This window comes from Lissotriton helveticus, chromosome 3_1, assembly GCF_964261635.1.
Source record: "Lissotriton helveticus chromosome 3_1, aLisHel1.1, whole genome shotgun sequence".
Classification (NCBI taxonomy): Eukaryota; Metazoa; Chordata; class Amphibia; order Caudata; family Salamandridae; genus Lissotriton; species Lissotriton helveticus.
In genome coordinates this window covers 665,726,896-665,744,462 of record NC_136061.1, presented here as the reverse complement: position 1 = coordinate 665,744,462, position 17,567 = coordinate 665,726,896, and the positions used below count along the sequence as shown (strand labels likewise).

At 43.1% G+C, this 17,567-nt stretch overlaps 1 protein-coding gene across 4 annotated transcripts in view; it reads right to left on the bottom strand.

The window, feature by feature from the left end:
• The window catches only part of MACF1 (microtubule actin crosslinking factor 1), a 990,087-nt gene that overhangs the window by 682,943 nt on the left and 289,577 nt on the right, over positions 1-17,567 (bottom strand). For all 4 annotated transcript variants that reach the window (XM_078680764.1, XM_078680763.1, XM_078680765.1 and 1 more), the window contains exons 7-15: positions 16,067-16,179; positions 15,812-15,918; positions 15,489-15,608; positions 13,081-13,176; positions 11,218-11,345; positions 11,043-11,136; positions 3,833-3,987; positions 3,469-3,739; positions 2,702-2,830 (exon numbers count right to left, since the gene is read on the bottom strand). In XM_078680764.1, the coding sequence (XP_078536890.1) occupies positions 2,702-2,830; positions 3,469-3,739; positions 3,833-3,987; positions 11,043-11,136; positions 11,218-11,345; positions 13,081-13,176; positions 15,489-15,608; positions 15,812-15,918; positions 16,067-16,179 (1,213 nt within the window). The remainder of the gene's footprint in view (positions 1-2,701; positions 2,831-3,468; positions 3,740-3,832; positions 3,988-11,042; positions 11,137-11,217; positions 11,346-13,080; positions 13,177-15,488; positions 15,609-15,811; positions 15,919-16,066; positions 16,180-17,567) is intronic.

The window sequence follows — 17,567 nt, the reverse complement described above, 5'->3', positions numbered from 1 at the left end:
GGCATTCCTAAAGAGTTTGGATCTAAAGAACTTTCTGAATCAGAGGTGGTCATGAGGAGCAAGTTCAGAGGAGCACTCTACATGCTTTACAATGTTAAATGTGCATTGAGAAATGAAGTATGAAGATGCTGACTGAAGGTTTCTAGTGAGATGTAAAGAGAGGAAAGAGTTTGTATGTTGAGTCTTTGTTGAAGTAGGAATTGGATGTACATTATGCAGTGTGAATGAAATGTAATCCTCAAAGCTACTGAGAGATAGGGAGGCTCTGTCAGAGCCAGTTTCGCATGGTCACATTTACTAAAGTTTGGGTGCATTTTCGCAAGTTGACTTTGTAGATTCTGTAGTCTGTGCATCAACATCTTTGGCAAATCTGTGTAGTATACATTGAAGTAATACACCAGTCTCAAAATGGGACATATCATTTTAAAACGGAGAGGGAGGAGGAATTTGTGAAGCAAAGAGATTTTAAAACTCGCCCCCTGGAGCATGAAATTGATTTGCGGATGAATAAAATGTTTGAGTCAAAGAATATGCCCAGATTATTTGTTTTCAGAGTGGTAGTGAGACTCCAAGCCAGTGATCTGAGGCCAATGAAATGGTAGACAGGCAGTGTGTTGTCCTCAGATAACGAATTGTTTTGGCTCCATTTAAGCATAGGAAGCATTCTCACACCTGCTGCAGAATCTGGACTAACCAGGTGGTGGTGTCATTGGTTCTCTGAATTGTTCTCCAGGTGGAAGTAGATTTGTGTGTTGTCAACATCTGAAAATGTATCATATATTGATCAAGTAGCTGAGATGGGCTGCATTAAACAGTTAAAAAAGAAAAAGAGTACGGAATGTGGATTAACAAAAAACAATTTAGTTTGCATAGAAAATATAATTAGCAATGGTATTATAAGCTTCTTCCCAACCCTCAAAGAATAGCGGGAGCTAATATTGTTGATGTTGGACAGAGCAGATTTCCTCAGTCTAGTTGACTGATATTCTAATTGGAGGTAATGGAGTGGGTGTCTTTGTTCAATATACTCGGATACTGATTTGTTACTACTTTTAACAGTATTTTTTCAATACATGTTCAATTCAGAACTGAGTGATGCTGCCGAACACTTGAAGAACTGTGGTAATTTTTTTGTAAGTGGAGAAAGCATTGTATGATTCAATTGGTTGGGGAGAGAGGAAGGTGAACGTGAAGAGTTAATCAGGGTGGTAACTTCAGATGACAGAGACCAAACTTGTTTCACGCAGAATGCTGCGCAAGGATCCAAAGGCATGTTTGGCATTTTGATCTTGGGGTGCAAGTTTAGTTTTAACCTCCATAGAAGCCAACCTTAACGTTGAAAAAGATTAGTTTATTGAGGATGGATTGTTAGATATGGTGACCACTGAGGGCTGATAAGGATTCAGTCATGAACATTTGTTATATTTGATTAATAAAATTGAAACAGTTATTTGGAGTGACACAGAGTTTGAGTTTTTAGAACATCTGTGGGGGGGGTCATTTTAGGACATATCTTGTGTGGGTGAAGGAGGCCAACTCTCCAGACACTTTTGTTTCAAGTGTCCACCAATATTATGATGTTATGGTCTTAGAAGTCACAATATTTTCTCACAATTTTTCTGTAGTGACATATAATCTGAGTCTCATTGTGTTGAAAATGTCTCTGGTTTGCTTCGATGTTTATGCATTTTTTATTTGTTCTCCAAATTGTTTTTGGCAACCTCTTGTATAAGGATTTCTCTGCAAAGAGCTTTCAACTACACCACTGATGTTTTAAGCAGGGGGCTTGCCTGTTTTAGGATGACATTTTCAAGATGAACATCCTTAAATGTACTGTTAATGTAGAATTATATAACTGCCCACACCTCTCAATCATAAGGCCCAATTCCACTTGGTACAGGATTGAATGCTGACAAAAAAAGGTTACCTTCAGCCTCTGAGCCCTGCAGTACACATACTGGAGCACACATTAAAGATATATGTGTGTGTGCGTCCAGTCGCAAAGCCTGCACTTAAATTATACATTTTTTATTGTGCTATAAATATTGGTACTCCAGTATTCTTAATCCAACTGAATATTCTTAGTTTCATTTGTTTGCACTGAGGAGGCAATTACATACAGGAGCTTAAAAACATTGACCCCTTGCTCTACTGTATTTCAGACATTTCCCTTCTTGAGGGGTGAATAATGTCCAATGATATAAAACATTTCTGTTAATATGGTTGAATTTTCCTGAAAGAGTGCCTGTTGGTGTGCTGCACAGTAAGTAGGGGCTCATGTGCAATATGGTGTAAAAAGTAAAACTGCAGTAGGACGCCAAATCTTCAAAACAACGTAGGTAACTTTACCAGCTGCAACTAGGTATTCAGGTCTAATTCTTCTCATTGTGTTACATGTGTCCACGTTGTCCTCCACAGGGGATCTAGTGATTCTCTGCTGTTCTTAGAGCTGCATTTGGCACTATTTTCCCAACCATAATTCCTATCTTCCCACCAGCTGAGCCCATGTGAGACTATCTCTAAGCTCCCAAAGAATGATTATATGCCTCTAGTCCCACTTCCCCCTCAAATTCACCAAGTTATGCAGAAGGTCCTATGTGCTCTCTCTAGTGCCTCCAACAGGTCCTCTATGCTCCCCGTAGACATGCTGAAGCCCCTCATTTCATGGATGCAGGAGTACCTCAAAATCACCCAAACTCACCTCATACATTCGGGCCTCCTTTAAACTTGCTGCAAGGTCTTCCACACTGTTGTGGATCATTCCTTGAGTCTCCAGTTGGGATTCCACACTGGGAAGGTCACTACCCCATTCTGCCCTCTCCAACTTCATCTGCAAAGAAGAGGAAGAAGCTCAAGATCAATCAGGGTACCCTCACTCAGTATCTCCTAAGGGGGTAACATTACTTCATCTGGACACCAAGCATCCATGGCACCCACATACTGCCACTATGAAGAGAGCAACTAGCAGAGTGTCCCACTCAGCCACCTCCAGCTCTGCCAGTCAAAGGAGATAGAGACTTGTGGCATCAATATGCACAGCCCTTTATTATCCTGCCTTCCCAAACTCTGGGAATGGAGATAGGACATAGTCTATGCTACACATCAACCTCAAAGCCAGTTTGTTAACTTTACCAGCCCCACAGCCCAGTCCCAGGAATGGTACCATTCGCCAAAGGCCAAGATGAATAAATGTCATCACCCAGGAGCTTCACAATGCCTTCTTGGAGAAGGAGAGTAACAGACTGCACCCAAATATGCTGCTCTCATTACCCACTTAAGTGTAACGTGGGCCATAACATCCCAATAACTGACCCTGGATGGTAAAGTAATTTTTTAGGAAAAGGGGTTCTGGATCTCAGGTACCTTCAGAGTGGATTTCTCCAGAGCAGCCTCTGAAATCCACTGATTAAAGACTCTGCCCTTCTGCGTTTGCTCCAAGTCAAGCCCACCCTCTCCCATGAAACTCACCTGCATTTCCTCCACCCAGGCCAGCAATTCGTAGATGAAGCGCAAACTCCCCTCATCCTCTGAGGAGGAAATGGCCAAGAGTTCAGCGCGACTCATGGGGCGTCGGAAGCCTGTGATGGAGGCGAGATGTGGAGCCTGAGAGTTGGGGTCTGTCCTAGTGGTGCTAGTGGAGCAGGGCTGCAAGAGGTCTGAGGAGGCAAAATGCCCTTTCCTGTAGAGATTGGAGCATTCCAACTTCAAGGTGATTAGCTCATCTTGTAACCGTGTTATCCTGTCAGGGAAAATAATATTTTTTACTAATTGTCATTTTAACTCTCCACCACATATTACTTACATTTCTATGCACAGTGCACCCAGTACATACCGGAATACCAGCTCCTCTAGCTGGAAGTACTTCTCATCCCGCAGGATCTGCAGGTCTGTTTGAAGAATGCGGCACAAGCCCTCACATTCATATAGGTACATGACCACATCTGACTCGTGCTGCACTGGTAAGCCAGACTCCAAGTGAGCAGCGTCCTACAAGAGAAGGAACAGGATCAGAAACCACAACAAACTTAGCCAGGCTCTGCCAGCATGACAAATGGACATAAAGAGGAATTTTGGGATGGGGAGCACAAGTTAGTGTTTGCTTAACTCAGCAGAGCGAGGGACTGGGATTAATGAGTATATATGAGGGTTTGTACAACAGCACAGGAGGCAATGGGAAGAACATACTGATGAAGGTGTCTAAACCAGGGAATGCAAGGATGAAAAAGGGAGAATAGACGGGACATATGGATGTGTCACGAGTTAGGTTTTGCACAAATGAATTGGGGACACAGAGAGGGATAAAGGGACAGGGGAGCACAAGTTGGATTTGCACAACTGAACAAAGGGTACAGGGATGAGGTGGCAAGGTGGGGCTCAGCGAAGTAGGCACACGGGAATAGAGGGCACAGAGAGAGAGAGAGACACGTACGGAAGGGGAGCCTGAGGAAGATTATCTATAACTGAACAGGAAGCAAAGGGAAGAACAACGGGATGAGAAGCGCAAGATAAGAGTTTGCTCGGAATTGGTGACTGGGGACGGATATAGAGATGGGGTAACATTGTTCAGAGTTTGTGCAACGGTTTGTGAGTACAAAAGGATGACACCGGAATGGAAGAGTTGGGTCCATCGTTTGCACGACACACTAGGGGCAAATGGAAGAACACAGAGATGGGGGAGCCAGAACCGAGGCATGGAAAGTGTAAAAGAAGTGAAAAGGGTTTCTCAGCTAGGCTTTGTACATATGAACATGGGGCATGAGGAGAGAGATAGGAATGGGAGGCCATTGGACAGTTCTACATAATTAAACAGACTACACACGGAAGCTCAATAACAGTGATGACCATGAGCCATGCTCCGTCCAAATTGAGACTGGCTAGGAGAAGGGGAAAGGCATCTGGAATCTCTGGGCAAGGTGCTGTATCCTTGAACAGAAGGCATATGGAAAGTCAATAGGAATGAAGGCCACAAACTATTCTCTGCACCAACAACAGACTAAACAGGAAGGGTCATTGGAGCAAGAGTTCACTCTAGGGCACGACTTGCTCAGAAACAGGGATTCTTGATATCTACCTTCTTGGGAGTCAGGACTCCAAAGTGCTTACAGATTGTTTATTCTTGCTGGGAACCCAAACCATCTGATTGCTACAGAATACAGGAGATCATTTCTGCTACGTTCATGTCCTCAACCCCATGAGACTCTCTCACTAACGACAAGTAAAGAACCAATCCATGAGAGTTTTTGACATTAGAGCGAGTCTCACGCAGACAGAGCAGTACTGGGGAAACTCAGAGTGTACTTTGGGTCATAGGTTCTAGACGCTTAGTCAAGTGTCAGGATAATTACTGTCATTGTCCTTGTGTAGACCAAGTGCTGACGATTGAAGGGGTGGGTGGGATCCTCATGTGCCATCATCTGAGCTAATCTTGTGTTTTGCTTCAAAATCGTCACGTCTTACATGCATATGGAAAAGGTTACATATCTGTAACTCTAGCTGTGGAGCCTGCAGTGCTGTATATTACACACTGTGCACTCTCCTGTTATCTCATTTTGAGTTCAGAATACTGCAACTTATTTGTTTTTTAAACCAAGTGTGCACAGAATAACTCATGATCACGCGCCTTGAAACGCACAATGCCTCAGGACACAAACTCGATCTCCGATTAATAATTTTTCTTGCATTAGAACTTTGGTGTTATTATTTCGGTGTGCTGTCCCCTAAAAGTAGTTCAGTAAAGCAAAAGTAATCACTGATAGCTACAAAAACTTACAAGCAGAGGGATGGTTGGGAGAGGCTATATGAGCCCACAACACTACAAGTTGCAAACTAAGGGCGTGAATAAGGGCTCCGCTAATAGGATACTCCATCACAAACGTGACAGATATACTGTACACCGCATTACACATTAGTCCACTAAACCACCAGATCCGGCCTAATACTTTTGTTCTGTTAGTGTTGTACAACAAAGCACACCAAACCTCAAGAGGATATAAAACTCTTTCTCTTCCATCTTAAGGATTTGGCAACAATGTAGGTAATTCAATTGCTTCACTAACATGCAAAGGTGATCTAACCTTATATAAAAATGCAGGTGTGCACATAAAGCAACCTGGTGTCTCTGAACCAGAAGTATGGATCTTCGACACACACCCGGGCAGGAATCTCTGACTCGGGCTAGATGGTCATTGTCTCATAAGTCAGGCGAAGCAGCGCGCATCTACGCATCGGCTCGAAGGGTGCACACCAGAGGAAAGTCAAGACCATGGCATGGTACCACAGTGGCATCACAAATGGTTTGGGAGGGAACATATGTGTCAAGCCTTTAATAACAGGCAATTTAAATAGGGACGCTTAGTCCAGAAAGTGTTGAAAGACCGAAAGGGCTGGCAAAAAAAGCTTTAATAGTGACCACGCAAGACCATGCTAGGCAAAAGATGAGAAAAAACCCATACAAAAGGACATCTGACAGCTTTGCTTGAAAGGAATTACTCTTGCAAATGCCACATCAGGCCACAAATGTCCTAGCACCTGGCATAAATATTATGGAAAGTTGCAATGTGCAAAGATGACATATACCAATTCAGGCAGCAGAACAAATGCAGTCAGTTGCTGCTGCTGCTGCTTAATCTCAGAGCCACTAGGATGACTTGTGCCTGATCATTCTTCATCCTCTACAGAACTCAGGGGAGGGAGGTGTACATAAGTCCTGTGTTCCATTCCAGACAAAACACATCTTCTAATGAGTTTTCTTGTGGAAACTCCAATGTGCAAAACTTCCAACAGTGCACGTTCTCAACAGTGATGAAAAGATCTAGCAATGGATCTCCCGACAGTTGGATGACACTCTGTGTCACCTTGGAATCCTGACCCCCACTTGTCATCTGCTCAACACCAGCTGCTTAGTTCTTCTGCTGAAGTATGCAGGAACCCCTAAGTGGTTCATGATCCGGAAAATGCCCTGGAGTTCCAGCCACCTCCAGAGGTGTAGAGCCTCCTGACACAGGACCCAGACACCATTCTGCATTGCTTGTCGTACTACCACATGGCAATGGTGGTGTCCATCAGACACTGTGGCAGCTCCACTTGATGGATGGCAGGAAGGCCTTCAGAGACAGACAAATGGCCACAACTAATTCTGGTGAGCCTGCCTTCAACAGCCAGTCATCGAGGTACAGGAATACGGATACCTCTGATCTTCAAAGATGAGCAGCGACCACCGCTATCACGTTTGTGAACAACCAATGAACGCTGGTGAGGCTGTAAGAGAACACACTTTACTTCAGATGCTTTTGGCCCACCTTGAACAGCAAATGTCTGTGGGAATGCGGGATGGGTATATGAAAATATGCATCCTGTAGGTCCAAGGACACCATTCAGTCATCTAGGTCCAGAGCAGACAGGCTATGGGCCAGTTTGAGAATTTTGAATTTGTCCTTCTAAAGGAAGGCATTCAAAGGTTCAAAATAGGCCTGAGCCCTCCGTTCTTGTTTGGAAAAAAGAAACAGCAAGAGTAACAACCCTTTCCCCTTTCTTAGTCTGGTACCCTCTTGATGTCACCCTCGGAGAAAAATAGCTAAACTTCCTGTAACATAATGGACAGGTATTCATAAGAAATCCACTCTGGTGTGGGAGCAACAGTGGGAGGGGTTAGAAACAAATAAGGTAGGACAAAGACATTTTGAACTATTAGTAAGATCCATCTGTATGAAGTGATGGATCGCCAACCCAGGAAGAAATGTCAAATCCTGCTCCCCACCCATTGGGCATTCAACACTAAGGAACTAAATGGATATGTGGGCATTGCAGCAGGGGAGAGGAATTTAAGAATGAATGCCTTTGCTGGCCGTGATGCTACCTGTCTGACTCACATCCCCGGCCTCAAAAGGACTGGGGTGCCTGCTGCACCGGTTGCAAAGGTTGGCTTTGTGTATATGACTGCCCTCTGGAATAACTTCTAACCTTTCTGAACTGTTGCAGGAAATGTTTAGCAGGGGTCAACAGCCCAAAAGAGCATGCCATAGTTCTACTGTCCAAAGGGTTCTAACAGATTCTGCCCTGTCACTGAAAAGGCAGAACCTGTACATCGCTGAAGAATCCTGTGGAATGCATCCACGCAGGTCTACGAAGCACAACACTAGCTCCTACAGTCAGGCAATTCACATTATCCCGACCTGCGCAGATAACATATTTGGATGCGTCATGTTAATCACGTCATGTTAATTACGAATTGTCGGATACAAAAGAGGCTCTAAAATTCTTTGAGACTGCAGGCAAGATCTCACTAGTCATGGCCCATAAGCCATGTGTGTAACAACCCAGCAAGCAAACCGCATTTTTGTACTGAACTGTACTACTAGACTGTTGGAAGAAAACATTTGCTTGCCAAAAGCCTCTTGGGTTCCCTGTCTGGAAGGATTCACTCTGCTGGTGGAGGCCAGTCTGTCTGGAGTGGGATGCTTGGTGAAAAAATCTAGGTCATCAGGTGCGGGGAAGGCTGCGACCGCAGAGCCATCAAGCTATTAGTAAGAGCATCGTTAAAGGGAAGGAAGGGCTCCGAAGTATTTGGCCAAAGCTGTAAGATCTCAGTAAAGATATCTGTTTTGGTCTCAACGGAGGGTAGCTGTATTTCTAGAGCTGCAGCTGTCCTCCGAACCACCACTGCAAAGGAGGAACTCTCTTCCTTTGGTGGCATAAATGGTGAGTCAGCCTAACTTCCTGAAAATGTATATTTCTCTTAGTTTTTGTCCATGCAGTGCTGTCTGCTGCCTAAGGAGTTGTGTGGTTCCTTGTCCTCCTTGGCATCCGGGTGTTTTTGAGATATTGTGCCATCTCAAGAGCTACATAAATGCATTTTTGTCTGTAATCCTGTGTTTCTTCTCACTGCACGAATAGTGTGGAGTCTTTTTTTTCAGCTATAGAAAAACCTGGTTCGTTTTCGAGACTATTGTTTTACAGGTGCTGAGAATTATTTTGAGGCCAATCACCATTGTGTGTCGATCTTCATTTAGAGAACGCTCTACCACTCACCCACCTTCTTTCAAGAGTCTCACTGTGTGTCCAGATCATCTGTACCTCACCCGTTGGGTTTAGAAGGAGCTTTACTTCATTCAATATTTCATGGACCGGGATCTTCATATTCTACATTTGACTGGCCTCGATCCTCTTCCTCCGGGTCGACTACATCAGAAGGGTTGTACTGTACCCCAATTTCAGCATCACTTTCAAACCCTTCAAATGCACCGCTGTGCCAATTTCTCATTCACAACCTTTCTACAGCAGCGAAGAGAGCCAACAAAGAAGCTGACAAACATTGTTTTTAGTCTCACGTTTGTCATGCCAGGCAATTCAATTAATTGTGGTCTTGTGGAAGGCACAAATTACAAACCTGAAGCTGACTAAACTGTGCCAACCTCTCAGAGCAATTGAGGAAGAATTAAAAAGACATATTTCCCATACCCCACCCACCTCGGAGTGATCCTCATATGGCCTGTAATTTTGGTGGGAGATATTCCGGCGCAATACTGACCTCTCAAGGATGTCTTTCATAAACAGTGCTTTCTCGGTGCCACACCAGTCACAAAAGTTTTATTTTCGCGTTTCCACATTGAACACACAATTTGACCTCCAAAACTGACATCAAATAATCAGAAGTGGAAGCCTATGTGCTACTGTATTGTGGGTTTCGGGGGATCATGATCATGGGTCATTCTGTGCATGCTCGATTCTAAATCAGACTACGAAATAAAACAAGTTGTAGTATTCCAAATTCAAGAATGAATGGTATTGCATAGTATGCGATCTACAATGCATGAAGTAAAACCAGAATCTCCACTCATCTAATTTGCACTGAATAATGCAATGACACAAAAAAATAGACTTTGCCTCCAGCAAGTGACTTGTCCAGACTAATTTATCAGTGGGGAACGGTTTACTCCAAATAGCTGAAAGCCACCCAATCCCATTTGGCCTCCATTTATTAAAGTCCAGGGTGCCTCCGGAGCAGCCTGAAGGAAAGCTGTTAGTGGGTGCTTTTATCAGATACGAGTTTTGAAGTGCTTTAGGCTTTACATTTAATACACATTTAATTTCTTAAGGAACTTTTTTAGTACTGCATTGAAATACATTTCTTGTTTAACTGTGCCGCCTACTTGTATATCGGAAAGGAGGACACAAACTCTATCCACTACTAGAAAAATAGTTTCTTTTGGAGATGAATTTTCTTTTTTTTGTGCAGGGTTTTAACAGTCATATTTTCAGGCAATGAAAGTGGAACTTGCTAAACCTTTGTCAGGCCTCTGTTCTCCAAAAGTCCCTAATTTACACCTCACTGGGAACATGAAACAGGCTCTATTCATAGAAAAAAAGAGGCATTGGTAGAGAGAAAAGGGATGACCTGGGCGAAGCAGAAGGCAAGGGAAGGGTTAAAAGAGGTTAAAAGCACACAGGGCTTAAATACGGGCATTCTCTGCTGAAGAGAGTGCATGAGACATATCAAAGTGATGACTGACTCACAGTCAGGGTATTAAACACAAAAAGGAACATTGTGCTTAGGCCTGAAGTAACTGCACTGGATGTGGTAAACTTAAAGTGAAATGTAAATCAGAGAAAGAAGAACGGAGACAATGTGATGAACGTGAGAGGCAGATAAAGAAAGGCAAAAATGTATAGAGAAAAAAGTAGGCTAGAAACTGAGAGCAGAGAGAAGGTATGAATAGGAAGGGCAAGTAAAACCTTTAAAGATTTTTTAAAAAAAAATAGAGAACAGGGTAATGCTACTATAGGACAGATAAAAAAAACAAAGGATAAAAATAAAAAGGATGGACATTAGAAACAGGAGAGGAAAGAGTGGTGAAACAAATGCACAGAGGAAGAGCAGCCAGGAAACAGCAGGGTAGAGTGGACACAGCTGCAAAGATGTGAAAAGGCAGTGAGGAACCCAGAGGCCACAAACAGAGCAGTAGAGGGATGAGACCAGATAAGGAAGGTAGCTGAGGAAAGATGCCCACACATTAGAGGAATATTTGAGAGAGGTGAGGACTCACAGCTTGCAGGGTATTCCTTGCAAGGGTCAGTTTCTCTTCACAGCTCAGTGCACCATTCTGGATTTTGTTTGCGATCTGGAGTAGTAGCTCTAACCTGTTACAGAAGAGAGGGAGGTAAGCCACAGTCCGTAAAATATAAAGAGATAAGTGCAAGTCTCCTCAAAAACCTACTGACTTTTCCACGGCTGGGCGCAGAGCCTTCTCTCGCTCCAGCATCTCCACAATTAGCATGGCCCACTCCTCTTCGACATCATTAGGGTGGCAGCCTGGGGGGAGCTTAAGACGTCCAAATTCAATCCAGGCCTAAAAATAAAAACAAATAAGGCAATCACATGCATCATCAACACTCAGGGAACAATCCAGAGAACTACAAGAGGCTTTTCTTGTTCCAAGCACCTTTTAGGTATTAATATGGAAATCACAAAAGGGTTTCATCACCCTTCACATCTAAAGCGCTAAAACAGAAAGAAGAAAATGAGAGGCTCTCTTCAGGTCCTAATCGTCCTAGGCATCTCTTGAGATACTAACTTAGAAGCCAACAGGGGCCATCACACCCTCAAATCTCTCCCTCTCCAAGAAGAGACCAACCCAGTATACGGTACTTATCGCCCCAAACATCTCTAAAGTACTGTACCATAAATTAAACAAGATCATAAAAGCCTAGAGCACCAAAAAGGTCAAAACCAAGACCTCACCAGAAGCCGTTATCATCGAGAGCACCACCAAGATGTTCTAAGGATCTCAGAGACACAGGTGGCATCACAGAAACCACAGAAACCCTGAGGATATCTGAGGCATCAACCAAAAAACGTCAAATGCCATTATTTACTGAACACTTGTGTGTCATTCCAGAAACCACCAAAGGCCTTTGTCATCCCGTGGACATCTGAGGATGCCCCGGATAGATTGCAAACTTGATAAAGTCTTGAGTAGGGGCTGCATCTTCATGACAGCCTCTGAGGCACCAACCCACAAACCATGAGAGGTATTCATCACCTCAAAGATACCCGAGGTGCCAGTGCCAGCTCAGAAACCATAGAAAGTTCTAAAAAAACAAAAAAAACTTCAGAGGATCTTCAAGGTGTAAACCCAAAATTACATGAGGCTTCATCATCCTGAAGACGTCTGATGGGACTAGTCAGAAATCACTTTGTTGTCCTGAGGACCTCAGGTCATACTATCTTTCTAGCATGAGTATTTCAATGAAATTAAGTTTTAAATATTAATTTTACAATCGATCAATACAATCCCTGAAAAAAGACTTCTAAAGCATATTATGTTTCGAATATAATCTAGACACTAACAATCACAGAAATTGACAAATTATGGTTATTGGCACCACCTTCACTCTAACACACCTCAAATTTCTGATAATTTCCATTGAAGTTAGCTGTGGGTGTGTTAATGTTCCAGTGTGCTAATAATTACATAATGGCATCTGATGTTGTTTCCGTCACTGATGCACAGTGCCATGAAAAGACACTTCCATTTTTATAATCCACATTTTATCTAATATTGCAACAAATCTGCAAGAAAAACAATTGACCATAATTTCATGCAGGACAAAAACAAAATACTCAGAAAATATCTTCATAGTATGACTCGGATGTTATGAAAAACCTAGAACTGATTGCTGAAGTACCACCATGTTGTCTAATGGTGGTATGAAGCCATACTAATGGCAGACTACGTGCTGAAGAAAAAACAACACGAAAAAGCAGCAAAAAACATGCCCACCAAAACGTTGATAGAAGCAAAGAGACAACTGGTACAAAAAGGTGTTTTTAAATGATCATTACCCACGGAGGAAAGTCCAGTGCTCAAAGTCCCAGCTCCATAGGGTTAAACAGATACTTTCACTGTATAGCGCTGGGGCATGACCCTGCTGCTGGCTGCCCTCTTGAAAGGCTGCTGTGTATCTAACTCAATTAGCCTTCTTGATAATGTTTGAGAGGAGAACGGTTCAGGAATGGATTCCACATACATCTGCCTCTTCTCTAGTTTGGTTTAATATCCGATTAACAGTGACCACTCTTACCTCTAATAATTTATATAACTTCTCGATTCGACTCTTTTCTTCTTCCTTGGCGGGTATTTCAGTTTCTTTAAAGTGTACATATTGATTATAAAGTGCCTAAAGGAGAAGACACAATTATCAAGGCGTGAAAGTCATGATAGAGCATCCAATGTCTTGCTCACCCCACGACAACATATACAAATGCTCCGACATTCTACACACAATGAAATTCCATGTCAAAAGCCTAGCAACATGCATCGTCAATACGAGCCAGATCAAGAAATTGTTCACACCATTAAGCAAATGAAATACTAAGAATTAGAAACTGCACCCAAGTTCAAAGGTCTGTTTAAACTTTAAAGACATTTTCCTGAAAGACTTACATAACATTACAGTCTAGTTTGAAAGATAGAAGAAACTGAACCTAAAGTGATTACTCTTCCACATGTATTCCCTGTTCCTATTTTGTAACGGTCCACTTGAGGTTCAATTCAGTTACATGGCAATCAAACCAATGACATACCACCCCGATAATATTAATTTGTCAAAAATTATAGGGACACCCTTCCCTGTGTGAAATTCTGCCTCTTGGCAGCTGCTGTGAGGAGATGGCGTTTATTTAAGGATCCTCCCATTGGGGACAGTGCAAAATTGTTTGAGGTTCTCATATCGCCTCTGGAATAATGCATTTTCGGGGCGCAACCCCAAAATATTAAAAACAATTAGATGAAATGTGCTAGTTTATTTTTGGAGGGCATTGTGAGCTGAACAGGGCTTGCAAGAGCGTTCAGGCTTGTTCAAACTGTATCCCTGCCCCACAACCCCCACTTCCCAGAATAACTGCAACATACATTTAAGTTCCACTACAGGGAAAGCTACAATCTTAGATAATCAAGCAATAGGGTACATAATTATTCTTGGAGTACTTGGAGACGTTAAGGGCCTTTCCGATCAACAAATGGATTTGTTTAGAGGGATTCACTAATGTTGGGTAGCCCTCGACAAACCCACCAAATACCACTGAATAGGACAGAGAATCACACTGTGTAAGATTGTGAGGTGGATCTATAGTGCATTATTTTACTCTTTAAAGGGTGAAGTAAATGATGACTCAACCATAACCAAAGTAAGCGGTAGGAAAACTGAACAGGAAATTAAAGAAGGAGCATTTCTCATTTTCATACTAAGTTTTTTTACAATTTAATTTTAGGAACATTAAATATTTTGTCACTTAAATATATTACTTGCCACATATTTTTTTTATGTGAACAGTGTAAATGTAGCTCTTATTTTAGATGACAGCCTCTCCACATTGCTTCTTATGATTGTATCATATACATTACAGAAGAAGTTCTAAACATAGCGCCTTATAAAGAGCTCAGAAACACGGGTATAAAGACTGTTAATGTTTTGGAATTAAATGAATTTCAACGGTTGTTACTCACCACTTAAGGATTTCTGGAAGGTTTGTGGAGAGTTTAATTGGACTGCATTTTATGTTTGTATTGTTGGTAAAAAATGAATTAAAATGCTAGGAAGGTGAACATACTAGTTATGAAGCCCCTGGAACAGACAGTACAGGCATCAAAACTCTAAAATCAGCCACACGAGGGGTGTATGCCATGACCATGTTCTGCACACTACCATTACCTGGTCACCTGCCCCACACTCCAACCAACCGACCTACCCTCATCCTCAAATCTGCCTCTCTGCCCCACAGGACATGGGTCCCTCAGCACTGCGCCTCTACTTTTCGATGATCCCTCAAGTCATTCGTCCTGCTCCAAGAGACGGGCCTCAAAATTGTACTGCATTCAGCTGACTCAAATCATGGAGTGGCAGCGCCGCCCTCCTGCGCTCAAAGCAGCATCAAAACAGCACTTTCCACAATTAAGGTTCTGGATTCGGCAGCCACCAGCATACCTACGAGTATGTGCATGTAGTACAGTTTAAAAAGTCTTGCCATGTTTCCAACCACATAGGCCAATGTGCAGACATGATCTGGGCATAAAAAAGGAAATCTTTTGGTCTCTTTGTTTGGCTAGATGACTTGGAGAAAAGTGCTGTAATCTAGCATGGGTCACAGACAAGTCCTTTTTCAACACCTTTGTCTTCAACTTTCACTATGCAAATAAATAAGTGCATTTAATTGGCTTTGATAGAGAAGTTCCTAGCTTGGCTGGGGAAAGGGAGAGTGTCCTTTAGGTGTAAATTAGTTCTCAATGAATCCTGGAGCAGCACTGAAAGATCTGAAGTCAAATATTTGTCAGTTGACTTGAAAGGCAAGTATGCCGCTGTCTGCTCCTCTTTAAACTCATCCCAAGAAGTAAAATGTAGCTTTGTTCTACTGTTCCCACAAAGTGCCACATTTCCAAGCCTTTTCCTATGCCGACCCCCTACTACGTATCAGACCTTGAGCTCAAACTTACTTTTAACTCGATAGGGTTCTGTGGGAAGGATTTGTCGGACATCAGGATCGTGTGCTGTTTGATCCACCCAATGAGCGAATCAACTCTGTTCTGATATTCCTGCCACCGAGTGTCAACTTCCTAGGAAATAGTAAAGATTGAAAAGATTATTCACACCGGTCTGCCCAGTCACCACTAGAAGGGAATGAAAAGATTCTGCAAAATGTTCCTGATACACACCACAAACCCACAGCAGTCTTATGAGTAGAGCCAGAAAAGAAGAGATGGAGTTACTCCAACTGCTGATCATTAGGGAAAAGTTTATCGGAGTGATGTGTACTCACTGTGGCACTGATTCCCTCAGCACCCTCTGGTACTTTGGGGAAGGCATCATAGATGGAGGACACGTAAGTGATAACAGACTTCTCATCGGGGGACGCAACATCCACATCTGGAAAAAAGGGTACGAGTTAGGAAGAGAAGGACAGCGATGGCTCCTTTAATACTCTGTGCACACCTCAGCATGTTGTATTTCAGGGAGGCACTACATTTCTTCTGTAGTCGCTCCACTGGCCTCCTTGGATCGGAGGCTCTCTCACCTTCAGTGTCTAGAAGGCGGGTGACCCCCAGCCTTTCTGCGATTTCGAAGGCCTGCTCCAAATTCTCTTGGTTACTCTGAATCTCGACACGTTCCATGTCCACCAGATCCGGTCTGCAGGAAACAAACAGAATCAAAACTCCACAAGTCAAAACTGAGAGCAGGATAGGACACCCTCACGCAAACCAAATTGTCCAGGAACACAGTGCTGCTGCTGAAGATAGCATTTATAGAGACCACTGCTGACAACCTTAGGCACCTATAGACACATAGGGAGTGGGGACACAATGCAAACTATCCGAGACACACAAATATAAAGAGAGCAGTCACGCAATGCTGACATCAATCTCCTACATCGCCGCCAAGACCTGGAACAACTTGCCACTCCACCTCCGAAGAGCAACCTCCGTGGCGGAATTCAGAAAGGAACTCAAGACCTGGCTTTTTGACAGAGAACCAACCCCCTCTGTGCCCAGATACCCCTGGGGTAATACCTCTCAGCTATAAAAAATACTGATTGATTGATCAATATACACACCGAACAGGAACACAAGTTTGACACCTAAGAGCACACAAACAAAGCAGGGGCACAGAGTTCCTGCTTTCGAGGTCTAAATATACAAAGCAAGAGATGCACAGTAGACACTGATACACAACATCAAACACCCAACTACATAAAGAGTAGCGTTATGGTACTGACACCTAGAGAGACACAAATATATACACCCAGAAAGGCCTAGTGAAGATACACACACAAATACATTCATAGCAGGGGCAGAGGGATGTCACTATTGCCGAAACAGAGGAGCGGTACAAGGCAGATGTCCTCAGACAACCATAGACACACAGATCAGGCATACAGTGCCAATAGCAAAACACACAAAGTGGGTCCAGCGTGTAACTCAAATCAAAAGAGACTGATATCCCTATGTGCTCAAATACACAAAGAGCAGGAACACTGTGCTGACGTGCTTACAGGGTCAAATACATACAGGGCAGGAACACAGTGCTGATGTGCTTACAGGTTCAAATACACACAGAGCAGGAACGGGAAACATCCTTTACAACGTGGTACCGTTACAACGCAGGATTTACAACAAAAGTCGTTACGACTTTCGCTGGAGGGCGCTCTAGGATAGGGTATAGTTTAATTTACTATCCAACACCTTCCCTACTATCCATGGGGACTGGAGTTGGAATAGTAAATTAAACTTTTCACTATCCAGCGCCCCACAACGCGACTTGCGTTGTTAAACCTGCGCCGTAAAGGTACGCGTTGTAACGGTACGCGTTGTACCATCATACATCCGCAGGAACACAGTGCTGATGTGCTTATAGGCTCAAATACACAAAGAGCAAGGACTCAGTGCTGCCGTGTTTATAGGCTCAAATACACACAGAGCAGGAACACAGTGCTGAGGTGCTTATAGGGTCAAATACACACAGAGCAGGAACACAGTGCTGACGTGCTTATAGGCTCAAATACACAAAGAGCAAGGACT